Source organism: Gekko japonicus, unplaced genomic scaffold (genome assembly GCF_001447785.1).
Source record: "Gekko japonicus isolate JY-2015 unplaced genomic scaffold, Gekko_japonicus_V1.1 scaffold23, whole genome shotgun sequence".
Lineage (NCBI taxonomy): Eukaryota > Metazoa > Chordata > Lepidosauria > Squamata > Gekkonidae > Gekko > Gekko japonicus.
Genome location: NW_015163094.1, coordinates 40441 through 63221, shown reverse-complemented (window position 1 = coordinate 63221; position 22781 = coordinate 40441). Strand labels below are relative to the sequence as shown.

Below are 22781 nucleotides of genomic sequence, written 5' to 3'. Positions count from 1 at the left end.
GGTATATTCCTTCTTCTTCTTCTTTTTTTAAAATTTTTTATTAAATATAAAAAACAGTTAAAAATAGGAAAGCAAGTCCTGGTGTTTATGCAGGGCAAACAGGGAGGTGTCCATTTTATGTGCTGCTGAGGCTTCCAAGAGGGGCATCCATTTTTCTTGAAGATTGTCAGGAACAGGTTGATTTTCGGATCGTAGGATGCTAGTGGAAACTTTGTCCTGTAAAAAGAAGTCCCACAATTTCAGGAACCAGTCACTCAATAGCAGCGTCTTCTTGGATTTCCAATGAAATGCAATAACATTCCTAGCGATGGTATATTCCTTCTGATAGCTCGAGGACTGTTGAAAACCAAGGTTGTCTCGGCCACTATGGGGTTAGTAAGATTCAGTCACCGCTGTCTCTGAGTATTTTGCGGACCACTCTCAGAAGCAGAGGTAGGGGAGGGAACAGGTAAAGAAGTCCCGTGGACCAAGGGTAAAGGAGACCATCTCCCAGATATTGTGGGTCCCTGCCTCCTCAACTGCAGAACAGAGGACACTGTTTGTTGTTTCTGGAGGTAAAAACATCGACTTGGGGAGGTCCCCACCTACGGAAGAGTGGGAGGAGGTATGTTGGGTTCATCTCCCACTCATCAAGGCTGAGACCTGCTCAACTTAGATGATCTGCCTGGACGTTCATGTTACCAGGGATATGAGTGGCTACGAGGTAAATGTTGTTGGTGATGCAAAGGTCCCACAACTGTATGGCAAGGTTGCAGAAGCGTAGGGAAACAGTGCCTCCTTGTCTGTTGACATAAGAGAGCGCCATGGTGTTGTCCATGACGACCGTGACACATTTTCCCTTGATTAAAGGTAGGAAGCTGGTGACAGCATGTAGTATTGCCAGCAGTTCTAGGAAGTTTATATGTCGCTTCCTGTTCTGCGCATCCCATTTTTCCCCAACAGATAGGCCCATGGAGTGCGCACCCCATCCCGTCAGGGAAGCATCTGTCATTATGGTGACTTGGGGCGACGGAGGGTGGAAGGGTGCTCCCTGGAAGATATTCGAAGGGACAGTACACCAAAGTAACGAGTCTCATATGCAGGGCGCGCAGCTTGGTTTTTTCGGGTCTGGTTTGAAAAGCGAGCACAGTGGTGACAGGATTCGGGTCGATGAGACTCTCCGAGACAAAGTATGCAAAGGGTATGACGGTCAGGAGGAGCAAGTTTACTACCGCAACCCTTGCACCTATTAAAAAAGCCCAACTTCTTCTCCATAAAAACCAAAATAAAGAAGAAAGAAGGGGTGAGGGGGGGTAGTCCGAAGGCCTGACTGAGGTAAAGCGGCAACCCCCCCTCAGCACAAAATAAAAGGGTTTTTTTTTAAGTTTTCTGAAAGAACAACGAAGAAAAGGAATAAACTGAGGGAAAAATCCAAAGAGCCGTGAGGCAAAAAGCCAAAACACACGAACCGATCAGACCGATGAAGAAAAAGGTCTTTCCAATGTGGTGGTAAGAAAGGAACTGGCGGGATGTCCGCGCCCTCCCCTCCGGGCATGCGCGGTGGGGTTCCTGCGCATGCCCGAGGTCTGGGCGCGAAAATCCGTTAAAAGAACTTGTTACAGCACCGATCGATCCAGCGTGTGCGCACTAAATCCCATGGGTGTGAAGCACAGAGACCACGTCTAAGATTATACCTTTTGTTGTTGTTGTTGTTGTTGTTCAGTCGCACAGTCGAGTCCGACTCTTCGCGACCCCATGGACCAGATCCTGCCAGGCCTTCCTGTCTTCCGCCGTCCTCTGAAGTTGGCTCAATTTCATGTTCGTTGCATCTATGACACTGTCTAACCATCTCATCCTTTGCCGTCCCGTCTTCTTTGACCTTCAATCTTTCCCAGCATCAGGGTCTTCTCCAGTGAGTGCTCTCTTCTCATTTAGTGGCCAAAGTATTTGAGCTTCAGTTTCATTATCTGGCCTTCCAGGGAACAGTCAGGGTTGATTTCTTTTAGGATTGACTGATTTGATCTTCTTGCAGTCCAAGGGACTGAAGAGTCTTCTCCAGCACCATAGTTCAAAAGAATTTAAATGGTTTAAATAAATATTGGTATACATGTGGTATTAATCCTGAATAATGGAGACAGGTGTATCTTTTTCCAAACCAGAGTTCCCAAAATTAATCCAATATTCTGTATTACTTTTCCCATAGAACCATGTACCTTTTTATAGTAGTAATACAGTGGTTTTTATTGGCTACAAGCTCAAATACTATATGCAGTGAGTCACAACTCACATTGACAAAGACTGGCAGATAACAAAAGTGTGACAATTTAATGATTCTTTAAAGATTCTTTGATTTTTCCTTACCATGCTGTGTGAAAAGGTCGCTGTGAACTATTTCAATCAAACAGTACAGCTTCTGAATTGTGAGACGGCCCACTGGAACGTTCAATATAAAATCTGTAAATAGTTTGCTAGTAAAAAGGAAAGGAAGAAAGAAAAAGAAAAGACAGTTTTTAGGTGTGTGCAGCAAAGAAAGAGCTAGAGATTTGTATTAAATAATTTTGAACTTTGAATTAAAGAATATATGAGTATATGTAGGGAGTTTTCAAATAACGAATTAAAAACCCATTAATAAATGTGTCCAGTTTCATGTAATCCCACCTTGTCTGCATGTCCCAGAATTCCTCAAATTTGCAATACTTTGTTCAAAGTACAGTGACAATATTTTGCTCTTACCTAGTCCATTTAGCATGGAAACTGAATATGCCATAAATCTCAGCATTGATATGACCACTTATGTGGGAAAGATCGCTACTTAACTTGCTGTAATATAAAATCTGTTTACATAGCTGAAAGGTAAATTTAATGTTTACCTAAAATAAGGGGGAAGAATGCTAGAATATCAAGGTACCCAGCCAGAGAAGATTCTTTAATCCCTCTAGCTTGCTGGAATTCTATGGTGTTACTAGGGGATTTTAAGCAACAATGTCAGCATGCCTTTAAAACCTAGAAGCAAGATTGTTAATATGGGATAACAAGCCTGAACAGCTTCTAAAATAACAGGACCCCTACTTGTGTAAACATAAATTTAGCGGTGAAGACTTTTTTTTTACACCATGAAGCTTGTCCTGGAGATATCCTGTTTTTATGTGCCTCATCTCCTTCCTAGCCAGCTATATAGAAAAGGATCTAACAAGACTGCAGTTTCAGTATTAACATATTCTTCTAGCCTGGCTGAAGCCCAGCAGTTAGGATCAAAACTCCTCACTGTTCCCAGACTTTAGTTTAATTTTTTAACATCCCTTATCCACCTTCTAACTATACCCAAACCCCACCTAAATAACCTTCTGTAGTTTAACTGTCTGGATCATGTGAGACTCTTAAAGGCCACCTGATGACTTAAGTTATCTGATACCATTGAATGTCAAGTGCCCATCTAACTGGATCGAGTACACAGTAAAAAGACACCAAATCTCAGTTTCACTCTGAGGCATTTTTTGTTCAAGAAATCTCAATAATTTGACCACACCCCATGCTCACTGTTTTTGGGTCACTCTGGGGATGTCAGACGCTTCTTCGTGACTATGAGTTTCTCCTAACTAGTACCAAAATCAAATAACTTTTATGTAAGTCACTGAAGATTTCATACCAAATTTAACAATACTATTATATTAACAACAATAAAACAACAAAAAGATGTTATTGTTACTACTGTAATCCTCTACGGGTAATCTAGTTTTTGAAGAGCTGTCCAACATTATCTTCTTCCTTTTTTTCCCCCAATTCTTTACAGAAATCTTTTAAAGCAGATCTCAGAGAACTGTCTTGATTACTCAGATGTGCTTTTCTTTGCTTTTAAATTAAGTTTTAGATTTATCTCCTAATAACTGTATAAACATTTCCAGAATGAAAGGAGGAAAATATTATTCTCTCATGACTATTCTGACTATTTAAAAAGAATACCAGCACTGACTTGGTATCAGTTCAGGGAATAAACAAAGATCAGAATATTCGTAATGAAAAGTATATTCATAACTAAGATGCATTATACTATGAAAAATATGAATGACTATTAAGATTCTGAAGCCTCAATAACTTATGATCTTTGACATCTCACTGTATAATCTATTGAGGTCAAAAACATTTGTCTGGGGAAAATATCTACTCTAAAAGTGATATATATATGCATTCTATACGCTTTCAGGATCTATAATATATAACAAGTGAATATAGTTAATCTTGGGTGCCAGATTTCCCCTGAAGCAATGAAATATACATAGTATACATTCTCTATGCACATTTTTAAAAAATGAAATATTATAAAGTAAGAAGCAAAGCTAAGAACCACAACAAACTTTTAGACTCTACTTTATATAGGTAACACTTACCTAAGTTCTTTTGGATCAAACACAAGTTTCACATCATTCACAATAGTAGGCAAATATTTAAGTGCAGCTCCCTGGAATTGAAAATAAACGTAGTAGTGTTGTGATCACATACACATACAACTGAATTCAATATTTAAGGTAACAATATTTAATCCTCTTGGCTCCTTCTTTCTTTACACTTATGTGCTTGCTGCCATGCTACTCATGCCGGAAACTACCTCCAATCCACTTCTCACCATTTTCAAAACAGACTTTTACAACACAACCATTCCTAAACCACAACAGCCTTGAGTATCTCTGCTCACACCTTTTCTCTCACCCTTAATACCGCTATCAATACCCAGAGTAAAAGCCATCAAGGCAAAAAATGCCTCAGTGTAAACATAAGACAAAGCAATTTTTTTCCTTGCAAGCTAACAGATCTCTTGTGCAAGAATAACTATGTTCAAAACACAACAACCCACCCAAATCTCATGTGCAAGAATAACTATGTTCAAAACACATGTGGGAAGGAGAAAGGGACTTAATCTAAGGTGTCCAGTATGGATGGCAAATCATGATCCCTCCTATATGTCTATAAGCTATAGGAATTGTACAGTCCCATGATACCAAATGTTTGCATTTATGTTATTAATGGTTAGATGAGGAAGGATATACATGAGAAGAAAGCAATACAGATCTATTCAAGAAGGCTATTTGCCTTATTTTTGCCCTCTCTGCCCAGTAGAATTATTTGATTCTCTGCCCAATATCATGTATTACAAATGTGAGGAAACCTTTCTTGATGATAATTTATTTCCTCTTGCAACATCATACCTTGCCCAGAAGGTTACAAGTGCAGGCCTATAGCCTGTGGACAGCATGTTTGCCTCTGTCTGTTCTGTTGTAGATATCCCACTTTCACAAGTATGTGATGGTCTTATGCTGGCTATACTAATTTAGATTTTTCTTATGATCCCAGCTAGAGTGACTTTAGCTTATGTATCTCCCTGACAGGAAATTAGTTCATTACGAGAGCCAACTCAGTTCTGCATATGGGCTACTGAGTGACCTAAGTTTTATTATCCGTTAGCCATCAAACTTTGTGAGTAAAAATATAACTATGGAGAGTAATAAGGACTATTTTAGGGTAAAGTTCAGGGTATATTATTCAGTATAATTATTTTAATTAAATCCATTAGCATATCTTTATATAAGATAAGAGCTATCAATGATACAAAATAAGCTTTTCCTTGAATAATGTATGAGGTGATTATTAATTTACATATTTTTCTAGATGATGCCTATTAAGCTGATTTTGTTAGCAAATAATAAAGGAGAAATTCACACAACTCATAAATATAGCCATTTTCTCTTTATAAAAAGAACCAAGCATTCCACATAAGATAGTCCAATTTTGGCTGCGGTCACACGCAACATTAGCCACGCAAGAGATACGGAAGACAAGCGGAGTTTCCGGTCGCGATCTCACCAGCACATCTGGGAAACGTAGTGCTTCTGTGGCACAACTGAGGCTTCCTGCCGAAAAAGCGCAGCAAAAAACTAGTACCTTGGAGGTACTAGTTTCCAGAAACTGCGGGGCAAGGGCGGGCGTCTGATTGCGTTTCCGGTGGTATCCGGCGCCCGCCCATGTCCCCTTGCGGAAAAGGGGTTTTTTTCCCCCACGTCTCCGTGGATGCGCACACGCACCCAACGGAGCATGCGCATTCGTAGTGTACACAAAAAAAGAAAACCAGTTCGCCGCGCCGCACGCTTCTTCATTGCGCGCAGGCGTGTGTTGTGATCGGCACCTCTCCCTTGCCATGGAACCTCCACAGTACCTCCACAGAACCTCCACAGTAGGTCTGATCGCTTTACTGCATGTTAGTTTGCCCCGGGGCAAATAGCCACACTTCTCCTCTGCAGTTTCCTGCCCGTGTGGCAGGGGCCATTATAGCCTTTTTCAATACATCAGAACACACTTAGATTCACTAACTTGAGAAACACTAAGGGATTCTTTTTGACTACAAGGAAGTAGTTTCTACAAGAATAGTCTGCCTGATAGTCAAATACTCATATATCTAACAGACATGTTTAAGAAATAATAGTTCATACCCTCACCATGCCAGTTTAGTCCAATGAAAGTTCACTTCAAGCTTGATGAGTTAAAAAACACCTTACTGTTAAATTGTGCTTTAGGCTCAACACCCAAAACAGTCACACTCACTGCTCTTAATTACTGTATCTGTTAATAGTCACTTCAAACACCAGTTCTGAAAACATCTAGTTTTATTATTCTTATCTGAGGAATGACCATGCCATTTCAGTTCTATTTTGAAAATATGAACTGAGCAAACTAATTTATGCAGTAGCCAAATCGCTCGCTCACAACTTTAATGCCAGTAGTTCACAGAGTAGAATTTTTCCTCACAAGACTCCACAGCTTAGAGGCAGCATTGGGGTAGGGTAATAAATATAGTAATTAAATGACACAAGAAAATATATTCTGTTTTAACTGGAGATGTGAAGGCCCAGGTGGAAATGGGAAAATGTTCCAGGAAATCATAGATAATAACGATTATAACATAAATTCCAGCATTTTTTAACTTAAGGAACAAAACAGATTCCATGGTAAGAAACTTCCTAAGAGCCTAAACAAAGCTTGAGAAATTGTGCTTTACTGCCAAGGTGTTATATATTTGCAAAATATTAAGGTAAAGGTAAAGGTTTCCCTTCCTTGAAAGCCAGTCGAATCCGACTCTAGGGATGCGGTGCTCATCTCTGTTTTCAAGCCGAAGAGCCAGCACTGTCCAGCGACATTTCTGTGGTCATGTGGCTGGCATGACTAGATGCCAAGGCACACGGAATGCTGTTACCTTCCCACCGAAGCAGTACCTATTTATCTACTTGCAATTTCTTGCTTTCGAACTGCTAGGTTGGCAGGAGCTGGGACCAGAGATGGGAGCTCACTCCGTCTTGCGGCACTCAGGTCTCAAACTGCCGAACTACTGACCTTTCCGTCTGCAGTTCAGCATCTTAACCACTTGAGCCACCACAACCCCTTGCAAAATATTACTTGGCAATATAACTTGAAATAACTTTCACACTAAGAAAACAGACTCTGGCCCCGGTCACACGGGCCGGAAAATGCGGGGGTGGGGAAGCGTGGCTTTTTGCCCCAGAACAAAGTAACGTGCGACAGCCCGATCGGACGTCCTGTCAAGGTCCTGTGGTTAGGCATTAGGTGCCGATCAGACGGCTAGTCTGCAGCGTGGCAAAGAAGCAGCACGGCGCATTCACACCAGCAACTGCGCCACGCCGCTTCTGTGGCAAACAGGATTTTTTGTTTGTCTCACTGAAGTTTGCGCATGTGCATGATCGTTTGTGTGCATCCTGTGGGGACTTTAAAAAAACCACATCCGGTTTGCAAGGGGACATGGGCGGGCGCCGGATGCCACAAGATTTCAGCGGAAACGCGATCAGACGCCCACCCTTGCCCCGTGTTTTCTGGAAACCAGTACATCGTAAGTACTAGTTTTTTACTCCGCATCTTCGGCGGGAAGCCACAGGTTAGCCACAAGAGAACTACGCTTCCCAGATGTTGCCGTGTGATCGCGCCCGGAAAATTTGCCTATCATCCGTATCTTTAGTGTGGCAAATGCTCCGTGTGAACGGGGCCTCTGATTATCATATTGGAAATTTGCTTGATAGTGGACATATTTTAATCATTTTATATTTTTAAGGTTTATTTATTGTATCTTTGTTTTTATTGGGTTATTTTAGCCACCCTGAGTACTGTTCAGGGGAGAGGGAGTGGGATATAAATTTAATAAATTTATTCACATGTACTCCTGCAGCAACATGTTTTGTGAAATGTTTGGAGAAATCATTTTAAAATGTCACAGCATGGTTCATCACTTCCAAGAACACACACACTTTAAAGGCAAAGCATGAAGGTTAAGCAATCTAACAGCAGATTTCCAGCATATCTAGGTTATCTCTTTCCAGAGAATTATTGAACTTGATACTCCACTGTCAACAGTGATGGTTCTTTGAGATACATTATAAATTCTGTTAAACATGCATTAGGGTTTTAAATAAATATGCTAATTTTAATGGCTTCTAAATTAAATCAAGGAGCCCTTGCTTAATATTCTGTGATCACATTAAAAATTGTTAAATTAAGTCTGAATTTAAGGAACTTCAGACCCAAGTTCACATAGCAAAGGGACCTGAAATTTGCTTTTCCAACAGAAGCTATCATAATTCATGACAAACTGCTTTTGAGAAGTTTCAAAAGCAGCTTTTCATACAGGAAAAGCCAGGATTCCACTGTTTGGCAGTTTAGAGGACTATTGCCTAAGATTTCATGGAGGCACAGATATGCTGACTTGCAGATTGCAGCCCTGGCCCCATGCCAGCTCTTAGTGTTTTCCCACCCAAAGAGAAAAAAGTGTGGAGCAGGAGAAGGGAAGAACATGAGACTTTCTTCCACTATGCCTTCTAGAAGATCCTGGCGCTGCACCTGCCAATAGCAAAGCAAATTCTTTTGCCTTGCTCTACAGAGCTGTCTGGCTACGGATAGGTGGCGACAGTCAGTAAGGTAATGTGAAGTCCCTGAGTTTTTAAATTCTCTCCACAGTGTACCTCCTGTGCCTCTGAGATATATGCCAGAATGGCCTGCAGCAGATGCCATCAGCAATCCAGTGCTGTTATGCTCCCTTTTGATGGAGGTATTTCTCTGTCAAAAAAAGATCCTCTTCTTTCCCCCTAGACCATCCCAGCACTTGGCCTTGGCATCCTGCACTGTTCTCCTAAGCCTTGCCTATGTTTCCTACCATATATCTGCAGCGGTATCACAGCAGCTGTGTCCAAGGCAAAGGGAGGAGCTGATTCCAGCTTCCCACCTTTGAAAGGAACCTCTGTCTTCCAGAGAGAAGAATAAGCTGTCCACAGCTGTATTTGCCCATTGTTGACTTTGGCCTCTGTTGTTGCCGTGTTAAGGCTTTGGGGCTTTTATTTTCATTTTCCCTTTTTTTCTCCTCTTGAGAAAGGGCAAGGAAGGCAGATAGTAGGGAAAGCACTGAATTATTGATTGAAGATACAGGATCAAATTTCAGGGTTAAAATTAGGAAGAAATAATTACAATTAGCGGACAGAGGGAAGGTTTTAGCCAAGCTCCTCTAATAGCCTTCTCTCCTCTTCTAGGCAGGAAATGAACTGAGGGAGTAGGGTGACACATACCCCCACACACACACTGGAGATAAAAAGTTTGGAATTAAGACCTGCCTCCTTGACTGATTGGTGGGAATCACCCATACTAAGATGCCCTGCTCTTCACAGTGAGAATAAGGGTTTCCAATCAAGCAAATGTCCTGGATACTCAAGCATACTGTCCTGCTTCAGCCTTTACACACAGGAATCTGCATTGATCGAGCCCCATTCCATTAGGGGAGGGGCTGTGGCCCAGTGGTAGAACATCTGCTTAGCATGCAGAAGGTCCCAGGTTCAATCCCCAGCATCTCCAGCTGGTGGCAGGTGATGTGAAAGATCTCTATATGGGATATTAGAAAGCCACTGGCACTCTAAGTAGACAATACTGACTTGATGGACCGATAGTCTGATTCAGTATAAGGCCGCTTGATGAGTTAAAAGGGAACACTGTGGAGATAGCCCCCATGCCTAGAGGGACCCAACCATTTCCAACACCCAGCCATCCAGCATAGCATTCAAGAAGTGGACCAGCTGCCTAAGGGCTCTGAAGCTGAGACAGCTCAAAACAGACTGAGAGGAAGGAGGCACCTGAGAATGATGTCAGCTGGCAGCACCAACTGGAAGCAATATTCAGAAGCATCAAGCTGGCCTGCCAGAAAGGTGAGAGTGGGGCACATGGGCCCAAAAAGCAGTGGTATGGCAGCTGAGGAGCCTGCCTTCTGGCAATTATGATTAACTCAGCATTCTGGATAATCACCCCAGATAACAAAGCTTTTACTGTATTATGGATGGAAAGATTTATCAGAAGGCATACTGAATAGTATTTCCCTTTACAACTGGCTTAAGGCAATCCCCCTTGGTTTAAATATTTTATATTTCTATGATATTTGTAATGAATATTCTTTTATATTGATTAAAATAAATAGCAGCTTTCCTTAATGTTTTCTTAATTTAACTAGTTTTTCAGTAATTCTAATATGAAGCAAAAATTGGACCTCAGTTCTTCAAAACAAATCCACAAATACAGAAAAATCTACATTTAATGCCTCAGATCTTATTAAAATATAATATAGCTTGAAAGAACAAAGGAAGGCAAATGGGTCTAAATTGGTTTAATCAGAAAGCCCATTAACATAGCACAAGGTCGATACTAATTCTTACGAAAGCTAAGCCAAGAATGTAACCTTTACTCTGTTTGCAAGCTGTAGTTGAAATGAGATTCTGCATGATTAGTGGCATCATTACTACCTTGGCTATTCCCAGATGCTGATATACAAGAGTACAGGGATATTAATTTCAAGCAACAATCATCAGATACCAATGCAACATCAGGAACAATTACCAACAATTAAGCAGTTTGTTGACTTCTTAACATTTTTAATTAGAATTAGTAACATACTTGTACAGCAGTATAAAGTTCACAAACCTGTTCCCATCACAGCAAAAGTGATGGTTTATTCAGCACACAGACAATATGGATTTCCATAATCACCCACTAAAAGGATAAATCAAACTAGCTCTTCACTACTTTTAGATGCAGTACTTTAAGCAGTACTGGGATGAGTGAGTTAACAGAAATGAAAAGATTCTGTTATCCTTCTAAGACTGAAGGACTCCAGTAGTGAGAGCACATAAAACAAGAATACCAAATGGAGCAAAATTTTGAGGGAGAAAATGAGCAGGATTATGTGTTCAAGTGGTTAGCCTGTTGGAAAGAAAAAGCATGGAACCAATGTGCTAGAAATACCTTCCTAAATGGTTAGCAACACTGCTATAGAAGTATTTTTGGTACACCTAAAAAGCAAGAGACCCAACCGTGTCAATCACCAAGTATAAGAAGGTCAGACCAGAACCAACAGGTTGAAATTAAATCAAAAGAGTTTTCAGCTAAACATTAGGAAAACTTCCTGACAGAGCAGTTCCTCAGTGGAACACGCTTCCTCAGGAGGCGGTGAGTGCTCCTTCTTTGGAGTGGCTGGAATGCCATCTGACAGCAATGCTGATCCTGTGAACTTAAGCAGATCATGAGAAGGAGGGCGGGGAGGGTTGCATCAGGGCTTAGTTCTCATGACCCTTTCTTACATGCCCAGGGAAATGCCAGTTGCCTGGATCCTGGAGGCCTTTTTTGCCATCTTCTGGGCATGGAACAGGGGTTACTGGGGGTGTGGGGAGAGGTAGTTGTGAATTTCCTGCGTTGTGCAGGGGGTTGGACTAGATGACCCTGGAGGTCCCTTCCAACTCTATGATTCTATGATTCTAGGCTTGACATCAGTGAAGGGTGATCATTCAGAACACATCCACAAAAGCTAGCTTGGTCCATCACAGATTTTCTGAAGGGACCACCTTTGCTACTAATCCACAAGAATTACTGGGTGGTTCTCATAAATTTCCACTAGTCTCTTTGCTAAGAAGTGAGTGATCAATTTGCCAACCATTTTGCAGATTAAATTTCCTCTATCTCTTCTGAAAAAAATCCCAACTTCAGTATAGGCTAATGGGGTTTGAGCTTGCTGAGACTGAGAGGGGAAAAGATCTTGGGGTTGTAGTAGATAGCTGGTGGAGAAAGTTGACAAAGGTAACTTTTTCTTCCTCTCCCAAAATGCTAGAACTTGAGGGCATGTAATGAAACTGATGGGCAGTAGATTTAGGACAGACAAAAGGAAATGCTACTTTACACAGAGTGATTAAAATGTGGAAATGTGGAGGATGTAGTGAACATCTTTAAAAGGGGGCTAGATAGATTCAAGGAGGATAAGTCTATCAATGGCTACTAGCCATAGTGACTGAGGAGCACTAGGCCTCTGAATCCCAGAGCCAGGAGGCAGTATCAGGGAAAGGCCTTAGCTTCTATGTCCTCTTGTTGACCATCCAGAGGATTGTGTAAGACAAGATGCTGGACTAGGTGGCTCTTTGGTTTGATACAGCAGGGCCTTATGAGTTGTCTGTCATATTTAATACACCAGTAATTCTAGGCAGCTCTGTGGTTGTTTGAGTTTTATGGGTGCTTTCCAATTTGTGCAGCTCTAGGATTTGGACATAATCCTTGGAAAGCAAATACCAAGAGCCTAAGTGCTTGACTGTCCTTCCTGGCTGCTTTAAGGAGATGCAGGGGATCTTCTTAAGGGAGAGAGCAGTGCTTGTAGTATTTTTTTAAAAAAAACCCTCAATACAAACAATCCTGATGAAGTCTTCCATCACTAGTTGTTGTAGATTTTCCGAGCTGTATGGCCGTACTTTTGGGATTGTAGTACCTGACATTTTGCCAGCGGCTGTGACTGGCATCCTCAGAGGTCTAACACACAAAGATGAAGTACTCTCTGTGTCAAAGTGAGAAGAAAAATGGTAGGCAGGTAATTTATATCTACTCAGGAAGTTGGGGTAGGAGTTTCCCAGGCTGTGACATGCTAATGGAGGAGCTTTCCTGAGGAGGTTCTTTTGCATATGGATTGGCTGTTGAAATTCTAATCTTATCTGTAGTGCTGTTGTAAGATGTAGAGCATTTTTTGTTTCTCAGGACTGGAAACCATGCCCTATTTATTTTTAAACTCCCTTCCTGTTGAAATTGTGTTTATGTTTATGAATTCCAATGGCTTCCCTGTGTAATCTGACATGGTAATTGGATGTGTTGTCCAGCATTTCAGTGTCGTGGAATAAGTTACTGTGTCCTGTTTGAGAAGCTATGTTCAGCCACTGCTGATTTTTCAGGTTGGCCAAGTCTGCAGCGTCTTTCATGTTCTTTTACTCTTGTCTGGATGCTACATTGTGTGCAAACCACACCCTATTTTGCATTCCGTTACATGAAGACAACATGTTCATCATTGGACATTTTCTGTATCTTTCTAGGAATCACATATATTCTGACAGGAAGATCAACCACCATAAAGTTAATTATTCCTTAATGAAAGTGACACAGTTCACAGGCAGAGTTATTATATGAAACAAATTTCTCATTTATTTAAATGACTAGGTACTCTGTAACAGAATATGAAAAGGCTATTTTCTAGGCTGATTTGAATTAACAGAACTGTAATTTCACATATCATCAATTGCTCCTAGATCAGACCACAATGTGAAAACCATGATGAGGAAAGTGTGGGGAGGAGTGAAACTGTAACAAGTCAAAAAGTAGAATTCATAATAATTACACTCTCCCTGTAAAAATGAATATCTCCAAGTATTAAAATGTAACTAAATACTGGAATTTGAAATATGCTAAGTTTGTTGCTAATTATTCTACCAATAGCACAATGATAAGACATTATTAGATTTGTTTCACTCATGCTAGAGACATTCAGCAACATAGTTTAAGGCCAATTCAAGTAAGTAAAGGAAATAGATTTACAAAGCAAAGAAAGCAGTGCCTTGCATACTAGTACAATGTACACTAATTCAGCCTGGGTCCAGGGCTGCACAGCTACCACTGACTGGTAGCAATCCACTTTGTACAGCTCCACTCATTGCTTGAGGACAAGAAGCTAACCAGCAACATGCATAATTAAACACATGCAAACCTACACCATTTTAGGAACAATAATAACAAACATATTAATAAACCATGTGTAATTCTGCTAGTTTTGCCTTTTTGTTTGCTAAGGTGGTTATTGGGGAAGGGAGTCTTTTATAAACTACATCCAATCCTTGGTGTAAAAAACAGCATAGCAAAGATATACTTGTACAACTGCCAGTTCAGGGAGCTGCCTCAAAACCATATTTCTACCACAAATTACGTGGAATAACTAATCTCTGAAAAGCAACAGGAATCAGGGCTTGCTACAAGATACGTATATGATTTGTATGATTTTCCACTATATTATTTTAAGACCATTGCACAACTCATGTACTCCACCTCCCTTCTCCTCTCACATGCTACAGTCTAATTAGATCCTTTGACTTCTGTGGCAAGACATAATTTGATTCTACATCCAAACCAACAGTCTATGGTTTATGCTCTTCCTAATCCAAATTCAAATCTCCATCTTAATCCCAGTTTGAAGAGAAAACTCAAACACACAGTTTGCCGCAAAAACAGAAATATCGACTACTCTGGTCATAAACAAAGGGATGAAGAAGTATGCGAGTCCAAAGTTTCCCAGCTTCTTACCCATAATAATGCATTTTGTCTAGAACCAGCCATTACCTTAAATTCCTAAAGATATTGTTTTTCAAATTAAATGCAAAACAATAAACTTAAAATTCTCTTCAACCATTATATGTTGTACAGGACACTAGGTATATGTTACTGCACCTCAATGCGAGAAGATAAACATTAAATAGTTTTATTTTAGAATCATACCTTTACTATAACTGTCTGATCAGACACACTACTCATCATCTCATTGATAGACTTAAAGAGATGAAGTAAAGACTCCCTAAAGTCAGCTTCTCCTTTGTTTTCATAAAGTCTGAAAAACAAACAATATAAACGTAATTAGAGTGAACGCTATGCTCACAAAGATACAGCATTTCATCACAGTTTTCTGACCAGTGACAGCCAAAACATTACAGGTTTGTTTTTAATGGATTACCTTCTGCAAGTATACTGAAATATAAAGAGTTGTAAAAACATAAAGATTAATCTTCAATTACCAGAGTTTTGCATCCATCATTTCAACACAGAATACTTGGTCTGGTCAGCACACACTTGACTGAACTGATCCTACTGCATTATGATTTTCAGAGGCATATTGTGATTTCTTTAACCAAAAAATTGTAATGAAAAGCACAAAGGGTGCATTTTTTATATTCTGATTGGTATTTATTTACTTCATTTATACCCTCTTTCCCCATGAGGACCCAGAAATGGTTTCTTTAACCAAAAAATTGTAATGAAAAGCACAAAGGGTGCATTTTTTATATTCTGATTGGTATTTATTTACTTCATTTATACCCTCTTTCCCCATGAGGACCCAGAAATGGTTTCTTTAACCAAAAAATTGTAATGAAAATTTTTTTATTTTTAGATGTAATCATCATATCACTCTTTATTAAATACCTCTCTTACAAAGAGCACTAAAGGAAAGGAAAGTTTGCTTAAAACTCAGTTGGGAAGATTAAGAACATATTAGTAATTTATGCTGAAATTATGTTTTTTTGGGGGGGGGGTTCCTTCACCAATATACTCCTGAGGGGGGGGTTATTGAACTGGTATTGAATACTTTTGGCACAGAAATGGTTTCCTTAATCGAAAAATTGTAATGAAAAGCACAAAGGGTGCATTTTTTATATTCTGATTGGTATTTATTTACTTCATTTATACCCCACCTCTTTCCCCATGAGGACCAGAGTAGTTTACGTTGTACAAATTGTCAATTGAATATATTCTACCTGCCAGATTTTTTAAAATAAAACCCTTTTTAGCAGAGTCAGTCACATGCACATAGAAAGTCAAAATGGCCACATACTAAACACTGGTAGGACATCGAATTTTCTAAGAAGCTAATTCAAACCAATGTGGTCTCTAAAACAGACTGCTGAATTTGGAAAGATAAGTTCAAATCTCCAGAAAATAATTTACCAATGGGTAAATAATTGGATTTTTACCTTGTAATTTTTTTACCTTGTAAAAATCAGTTATAAAGTGAATTGCACATTATAAGTGCTGTGATAAAACACGTATTAGTCCTAATTCAAATGCACCAACAGATTCCTCTGAACACAATGGAAAATAGCTTCAATTATTGTCTCCTATATTCCCAAATAGATTTTAAAAATTGACCTTAACTTCTAATATAACCTTGACTAAGCATTTTCATTATAGCCAAGAGATTATCTACTGTTTGTGTTTCAACTCTATGGCAGATTCAATATTTCTTAAGCATCTCCATTATCAAGTAGGATTGTAAGTTTAAGAATAAGAAAATATTGTATCATTAACTTTGGAGACTTCACCTAATTATTCAGACACACTGCCTTTCCAGAGTCAACGGTAACACAAAATGAATTAATAATTAACCAGCAGGAAATACACAGTGAACTGCAAAACAGTCATTGTTCATTTAATTAGAGAATAATAAAAAGGTAGGATTTTCAGTATGCCCCAGACAATCGTTTATTTCAATGTGCTGGATTCAGAGGAAGAGTTCATCGATGGGGAAGATCTTTCTCTCCCTTCCCTTCCTCAAGTAGCCTCCTGCTTGATCCAAACATGAGATTGGAGAAACCAGGTAAATCACCTCCTCCTCTTTCTCCTCCAGTGATACTGGATGTAAGCAGAAGGGGGGGGAGCTGTGACCCAGTTTCCCCTCGCTGTTGCAGCACCTCATCCTGCATAACATTTTGCTTGTGGTGCTCTCCCAATCCTCAGAGAGGATTTTTAGGACAGAGAGAAGGCTGCTTATGAGAGAAGAAGGTGGGGAAAGATCCACAAGGCCAATTCCTTTTGTGAACTCTTCTGCTTGATCCAACCCAATGTCTACTGTTAACAATCTTTATTACAAAAACTGAGGCATTTAAAAGATGTGGTATCACCAAGAACAGGATACTTACTGGTTGAATAAAATTCTCGACCGTACAATAAATTTGAAGATGTATTCCAAAGACTTCATAGCTTTAAATAGTTGTTCAGTGACACCAGCGTTATCCACATAGGTTCTTAAAACTTTTGTCAGTTTTCTGTGTGAAAAGATTTTTTTAAAAAATACAATTTTTTTTATTTTATAGTTTTTTTCCTTTACAACATATACAACTAACCATTCAACTTTGATTTAACATTTGAACTATAAACTGAATAACAATTGACATTTATTAATAACTTAAATAAAGCGAAACCAATATAAAACAATTATAACTACAAAACTAATAATATTTTTACACAGTTATGGTAGCTTCATCATATAATATTCGTGATTAACAAAGGTTGAATAACTAATTGGATGTTTGTCTACTTTTTCTAATACAGTATTCCATTTGCTAAGAAAAGACTTATATGCTTTATATGGATCTTGAACATTTATACTAGTAGAAATCTTGTCCATTATAAAATGTTCCCAAACCCTTGAATACCATAAATGAATCGATGGAGGAGAAGGATCTTTCCAGAACTGAGCAATTGATGTTTTTGCTGCAGTCAATAAAATGGTAATTAATGATTTCTTAGAAGAAGTTATGTTTTTTGTAGACCATAGATTTAAAAGAATACATTCAGGTCTTTGTGTGGAAAGATTTTTAAAGGTTACTGGCAAATTAATAAATCACACATTCTGAAATAAGAAAGTGATGCACAATGGATGCAATCCAGAACAGAAAGGGTGGGATCCAAAGAAAGAGGCAAGTAGTTCTGCATGCTCAAAAGGAGTCTCAGGCCTGCATTTTTCAAACAGCTACCATAAGCCACTTAAAAGGAAAGCCCAAAGCCCACAAAGATGTGCCTGTCAAGCCCTGCTCTCTGTGCCCCCTCCTTCAGAGGTGACGCAGGTATCAATTAGAGACAGAGGCTTTTCTGTGGTAGCCCTTCACCTTTGAAACACCCTTCCCTGTAAGGCTTGCCTGGCACCTACTTTACTTTCTTTTAGGTGTAGGGTTGCCAAATGGGCCCGGGGGGCAGGGAATCCCCTGCTTCGGAGGCCCAATTTCCTGCGGCGGAATTGGGCCCCGGGGGGAACCCTGTCCCAGAAGCTGCGTCACGCCACGTTGCTGATGAGCTCGGCCACACCCCCAACGTCAGCAACGTCGCACGTCACTTCTGGTGATGTGCTGCCAGCACACGCGCGCGAAGCAACAGCTCCCGGACCGCGGCGAGGCTCCCCCGCCGCGAGGGGTAAGTCCAGTTGGCAACCCTATTTAGGTGCCAAGCTAAAACACATTTTTTTACCCAGGCTTTTAATTGGTGGTTTTATCTTACCATCTTTTTATGGCCTGCTTCTGTTTTATAAATAAATAGCTTTTATTATGCTTATGTTTAATGGCTTGTTTTTATTTTTTAACACATTTTTGTGGTTTTTATTTGTAAGGTGCCTCAGTTATGACAAGCCAGACATATAGAATGGGGGGGGGGAGAGAATAGCTTCTCCCTTCTTCTATGGAGGTGTGTATGGTGATCTTCCCCACTGTACTGAGTGCACTGTAACCAATTAAATATGCGTCATGAAGTAAATATTGCTTCACTAAAATGAATCATATTTCTGTGTATACCCTTTTTAAAAAACAGATACTAACCTGTTACATGTGAAAACTCTGTCTACAGTTTTGTATGATTGTGTGATAACAGAAAGACCAATTGGAAAGAAAAGTGTGAGTGACCTCTAATCAGACCATCTACAAAGTCAATTATTTTTTCCCTCTTCCATTTACAGTTCCTTGCCAGGTAAATGTGGGTTCAAAGTGTTGCAAAGACCTAAATCAATTAAATTGCAAATTATATTAGAGAAGATTAAGATTTGATTTATATCCCTGTTCTGTTTGTAGATTTACTATGCGTAGAGTTAATAGGGATGACATTAAATATTGATGAAATGCTTAATACACAAACTTAGCAGTGGTTACTAATAGCTTTATATACTTTGTAATCAAATTTAAAATAAACAGTACTTTCTAAAGGCAACTATGCATGTTACATAGGAAATGCCACTGTTGCATGTATGCCTGTGCTCCTGTTTATCTGTATGCATCCAGCATTCATTATGGCCAAACATTTATAGCAGCTCTCAAGATACTAAACAAAAAACTTTGTCAGATTTTTTTACTCTTTCCTTTCATTGCAGTAAGTTATGTTTATAAAATCCTACATCTCGTGTACTTCAAAATATAAGTAATGCATAACCCACCTATTTTACATACACTTTAGGTATCTAAATACATTAAATTTAAGGACAAATAACAATTTTATCACTGCTGCGATATCTCAACCATGATAGTAGCATTTTCTTTAACCAGAAAAGAGGTTCTAAAGGTATATAAGGTTTCTTATGTTGCTCCCTTTGCATGTACTAAACTTCAATCAGATAGTCTTCTCACACATCAGAGTACGCAAAGCCATAAATCACGGTGGAATGTGTGTTCATTTTAGGGTGTTTTAATTTAAGTACTGCACAATTAAGATTTGTTTTTAGTCTTGAAAAATAATGACTTTCCTTTAACTTACAAGAATAGAATACACACTACAGATTCAATTAAATTATTCCACAGGCCCAGCTTCTACTGTACTGCAAAACCTATGATGGCTTTCGGGAGCCCTGAACTACTCATATACTCTTAAGACAGACACTGCATTTTTTTAAAGAAACCCAATTTTTAATGATATGGTGATCTTGCCCTCTTCCCTCCCTCACACGCAGAATTTTCCCTTCTGTCTTCTTTCTTGCTGAGCAGCCCCTTTATCAGTTTTCTTATTTATTTGTCTATGGCTGTCCCAACCATTTGCTTTATTTCATTTTATTTATGCTGGCCCAGCTCAGAGAAATGAGGGAAGAGACGAAATCACCTTCGTTTATTCTGCTTTTGAAATAGCACACAAGAGGCTTTTGAAAATTCAAAATAAACAAAATGTTTTATTTAATTTGGAGGAGAAAAGGTCAGGTGGAATCAGGTGTAGGATGTATGAGGTGAACAGATAATAAAACAGGTAACTTTGTATTCACACAAACACCAGATAATTTGTTGCCAACAAGTGTTTCTTCTACTCAACAAAGTATTTAAAACTTTGAGGAGAGAGGATTTCTTTTCAGTTTCTGCTTAAACACACAAGCACAGGTTTCTGAATTTCACCGACACATGAAGTTTAGAAGGCAGGGACATACAAACAAGTTCCCAAATTCCTTCTTTATACACACACCATGGATCACACATTTCTTTAAGAGCTATTTCCCTTCTTAACGGGGTAGGGATCACTTCTCTTTACTATAAGCTATTTCCCTTACTTGGCTTGAATGAGGATCCTCCTTGATCCACTCACTCTCTTAGCCTCCTTCCCAGTCCACAGCCAGTGCTTATCTGTCTCTTCTTCAACTGTCAGTCTCCAACTGTCATTCCTTAACTGACTCTCTGAACAGAATTCAGTTAGAACAGCCTGTCACTCAAAGGTTCTCAGACTCTATTAGGCATTAAACCTTGACAGTCCATCATACATGGTAACAAAAAAAGGCAGTTCTACAACACTAAGCTGTAGTCCTCTGTTAAAAAATAATATCCCTACTGTGTATTCTGTTAAATATGGATAATAACTTATATTATCACAGGATCATGTAAAGCTACCAGATCACTAGTTCATCTTTCTGAGTATTATTTGCTCTAACTGGCAGTACCTCTCCAGGATCTCAGGCTGTTCCAAAACCTGCTACATGGGATGCTTTAATTGGACATATTTATTTGCCACTTTTCTCCCCGGTGGGGCCCCCAAATAGCTTACATCATTTTTCTCTCCTCCATTTTCTCCTTACATCAAATACCCTATGAGAAGAAGAGGAGGAGACTGGATTTATACTCCGCCCTTCACTTGGAGTCTCAAAGCAGTTTACAATCTCCTTTCCCTTGCTCTCCCCATGTGACGGATTGCAAACCATCACACCACACAACAGATACCCTGTGAGGTAGGTGGGGCTGAGAGAGCTCTTCAAGAACTGCTCTAGAGAGAACAGATTTGAGAGAATTTGTGACAGACCCAAGGTTACTCCAGCAGCTGCATGTGAAGGAGTGGGGAATCAAACCTGGTTCTCCCAGATTAGAGTCCACACTCTTAACCACTACACCAAACTGGTTAGGCTGAACCAATTAGCCTTTATGGCAGAGTAGGAATTCAAACCTAGGTTTCCTAGTCCAGCTTATGCCTGAGGTTGAATGCGGTACCTTCTGCATCCAAGGCATGTGCTGTGTCACGAAGTCACAGCATTCCCAAACTACAGCCCTTCCTCCTATTTCTTGCCAGGTAAGTAGACAAACATTATTTTGGGATAATCTGGAATAGTATCAGTGGGTTAAAATGGCACACACCTCACAAGAGACCTTACTTCATACCTTCAGTGTGACATTCTGTTAACAATAATCTACATTAAAAAAATAACAAATCTTATTTCACCTTACAGAATATTAAACAGAAAACTAGCCATTTTAATGACAAATCTTGGGTCCTTAACATGCTTAAAAATCAGAGAATAAATACATTAACCTGATTACCAAATGTAGCCAATGCTAATGACAAAAAAATGGCTCTCACCATTTTGGGGGATGGAAAGTAAATCATGGAAAAATATCCCTGAAGGAAAACTAAATCATGGAACAGACTCAGAAGACTGCCTTTTCGTGAAGGTATGACTTGTTAGCATTAACACAATGATGCTTTTCTCATCTCTCCCTTCAGCCTCCTCAGTCCCTGCTTATAAAGTGAACCTGTACTTACTGCTGCTGAGAAACAGCCTTTGTCAGACAATTACCAAGATCAACTCAATTCAGCCTTGGCATGCCTTCAAGATACCCCATCTAATAGCTTTGGAATCCATTCTGAGCAGATAAATCTAACGAGAACAGCCCTAACAATAATGACTTCTCAATATACCCAGTATTCAGGACATTATTTCTGGGTCAAAATATTATACTTACGTGTATGCCAAGGTAGCACTGAAATGTTTCTTTATGTAGGTTTCCAAAACAGGATTAAAATGCTGGAACTTCCGGTCTGCAATCAATCCAATGATGAATACCTATCCAATATGAAAGAACATCCAGACATCTTGAAAATGTGGTACTTAAAAAGGGATCCAGGGTGAAAGAAACTGTGAAAGCGACCTCATTTGCATTAATTCTATTCAAAGGGAAAATGGCCAAACAGAATTTTGACAGGCAGTTAAACTAGCAATGCAATCATATTGTGGGCTTTACAGGCTGGACTTCTAGGAAGCAGCTGATTAATCTCTTTGTTTTAAGAGTAGCAGTACTGAAGATGGATGCCACTGCAAATTTCTTGTGGAATGTACAACCTATTTCAGAATATGGATATTGGAAATTGTCTTTGCTGAGATAAAGGTAAAGACTTCCTGCAGTCCTTGCTTGGACACTGCAAACTGCCAATGGAAAAAGATGATGGTCTGGGATCTCCCCCACTTTCCCTGCCCCACTGGACTCCAGGAAAGTTTATTGGCAAGTTCAAAGGATTCCCCAGTCTTAAAAGCTGCACCAGTTGTATAGTGAGAAGGGGAAACAGAACAAGCTCACCTTTTCTGTCTCGTGTGTGTGTGTGTATGTGTGTGTGTGTGTGTGGGGAGGGTGGGAGGGGGGGCGAGAGAGAGGGAGGGAGAG

The 22781-nt window shown here is 39.6% G+C and overlaps 1 protein-coding gene across 1 annotated transcript in view; it reads right to left on the bottom strand.

Moving 5' to 3' along the window:
- The window catches only part of LOC107106401 (dedicator of cytokinesis protein 1-like), a 69482-nt gene that overhangs the window by 17340 nt on the left and 29361 nt on the right, over positions 1-22781 (bottom strand). The window contains exons 13-17 of the mRNA XM_015406533.1: positions 22086-22186; positions 17043-17168; positions 14851-14959; positions 4365-4435; positions 2341-2447 (exon numbers count right to left, since the gene is read on the bottom strand). Of these exons, the coding sequence (XP_015262019.1) occupies positions 2341-2447; positions 4365-4435; positions 14851-14959; positions 17043-17168; positions 22086-22186 (514 nt within the window). The remainder of the gene's footprint in view (positions 1-2340; positions 2448-4364; positions 4436-14850; positions 14960-17042; positions 17169-22085; positions 22187-22781) is intronic.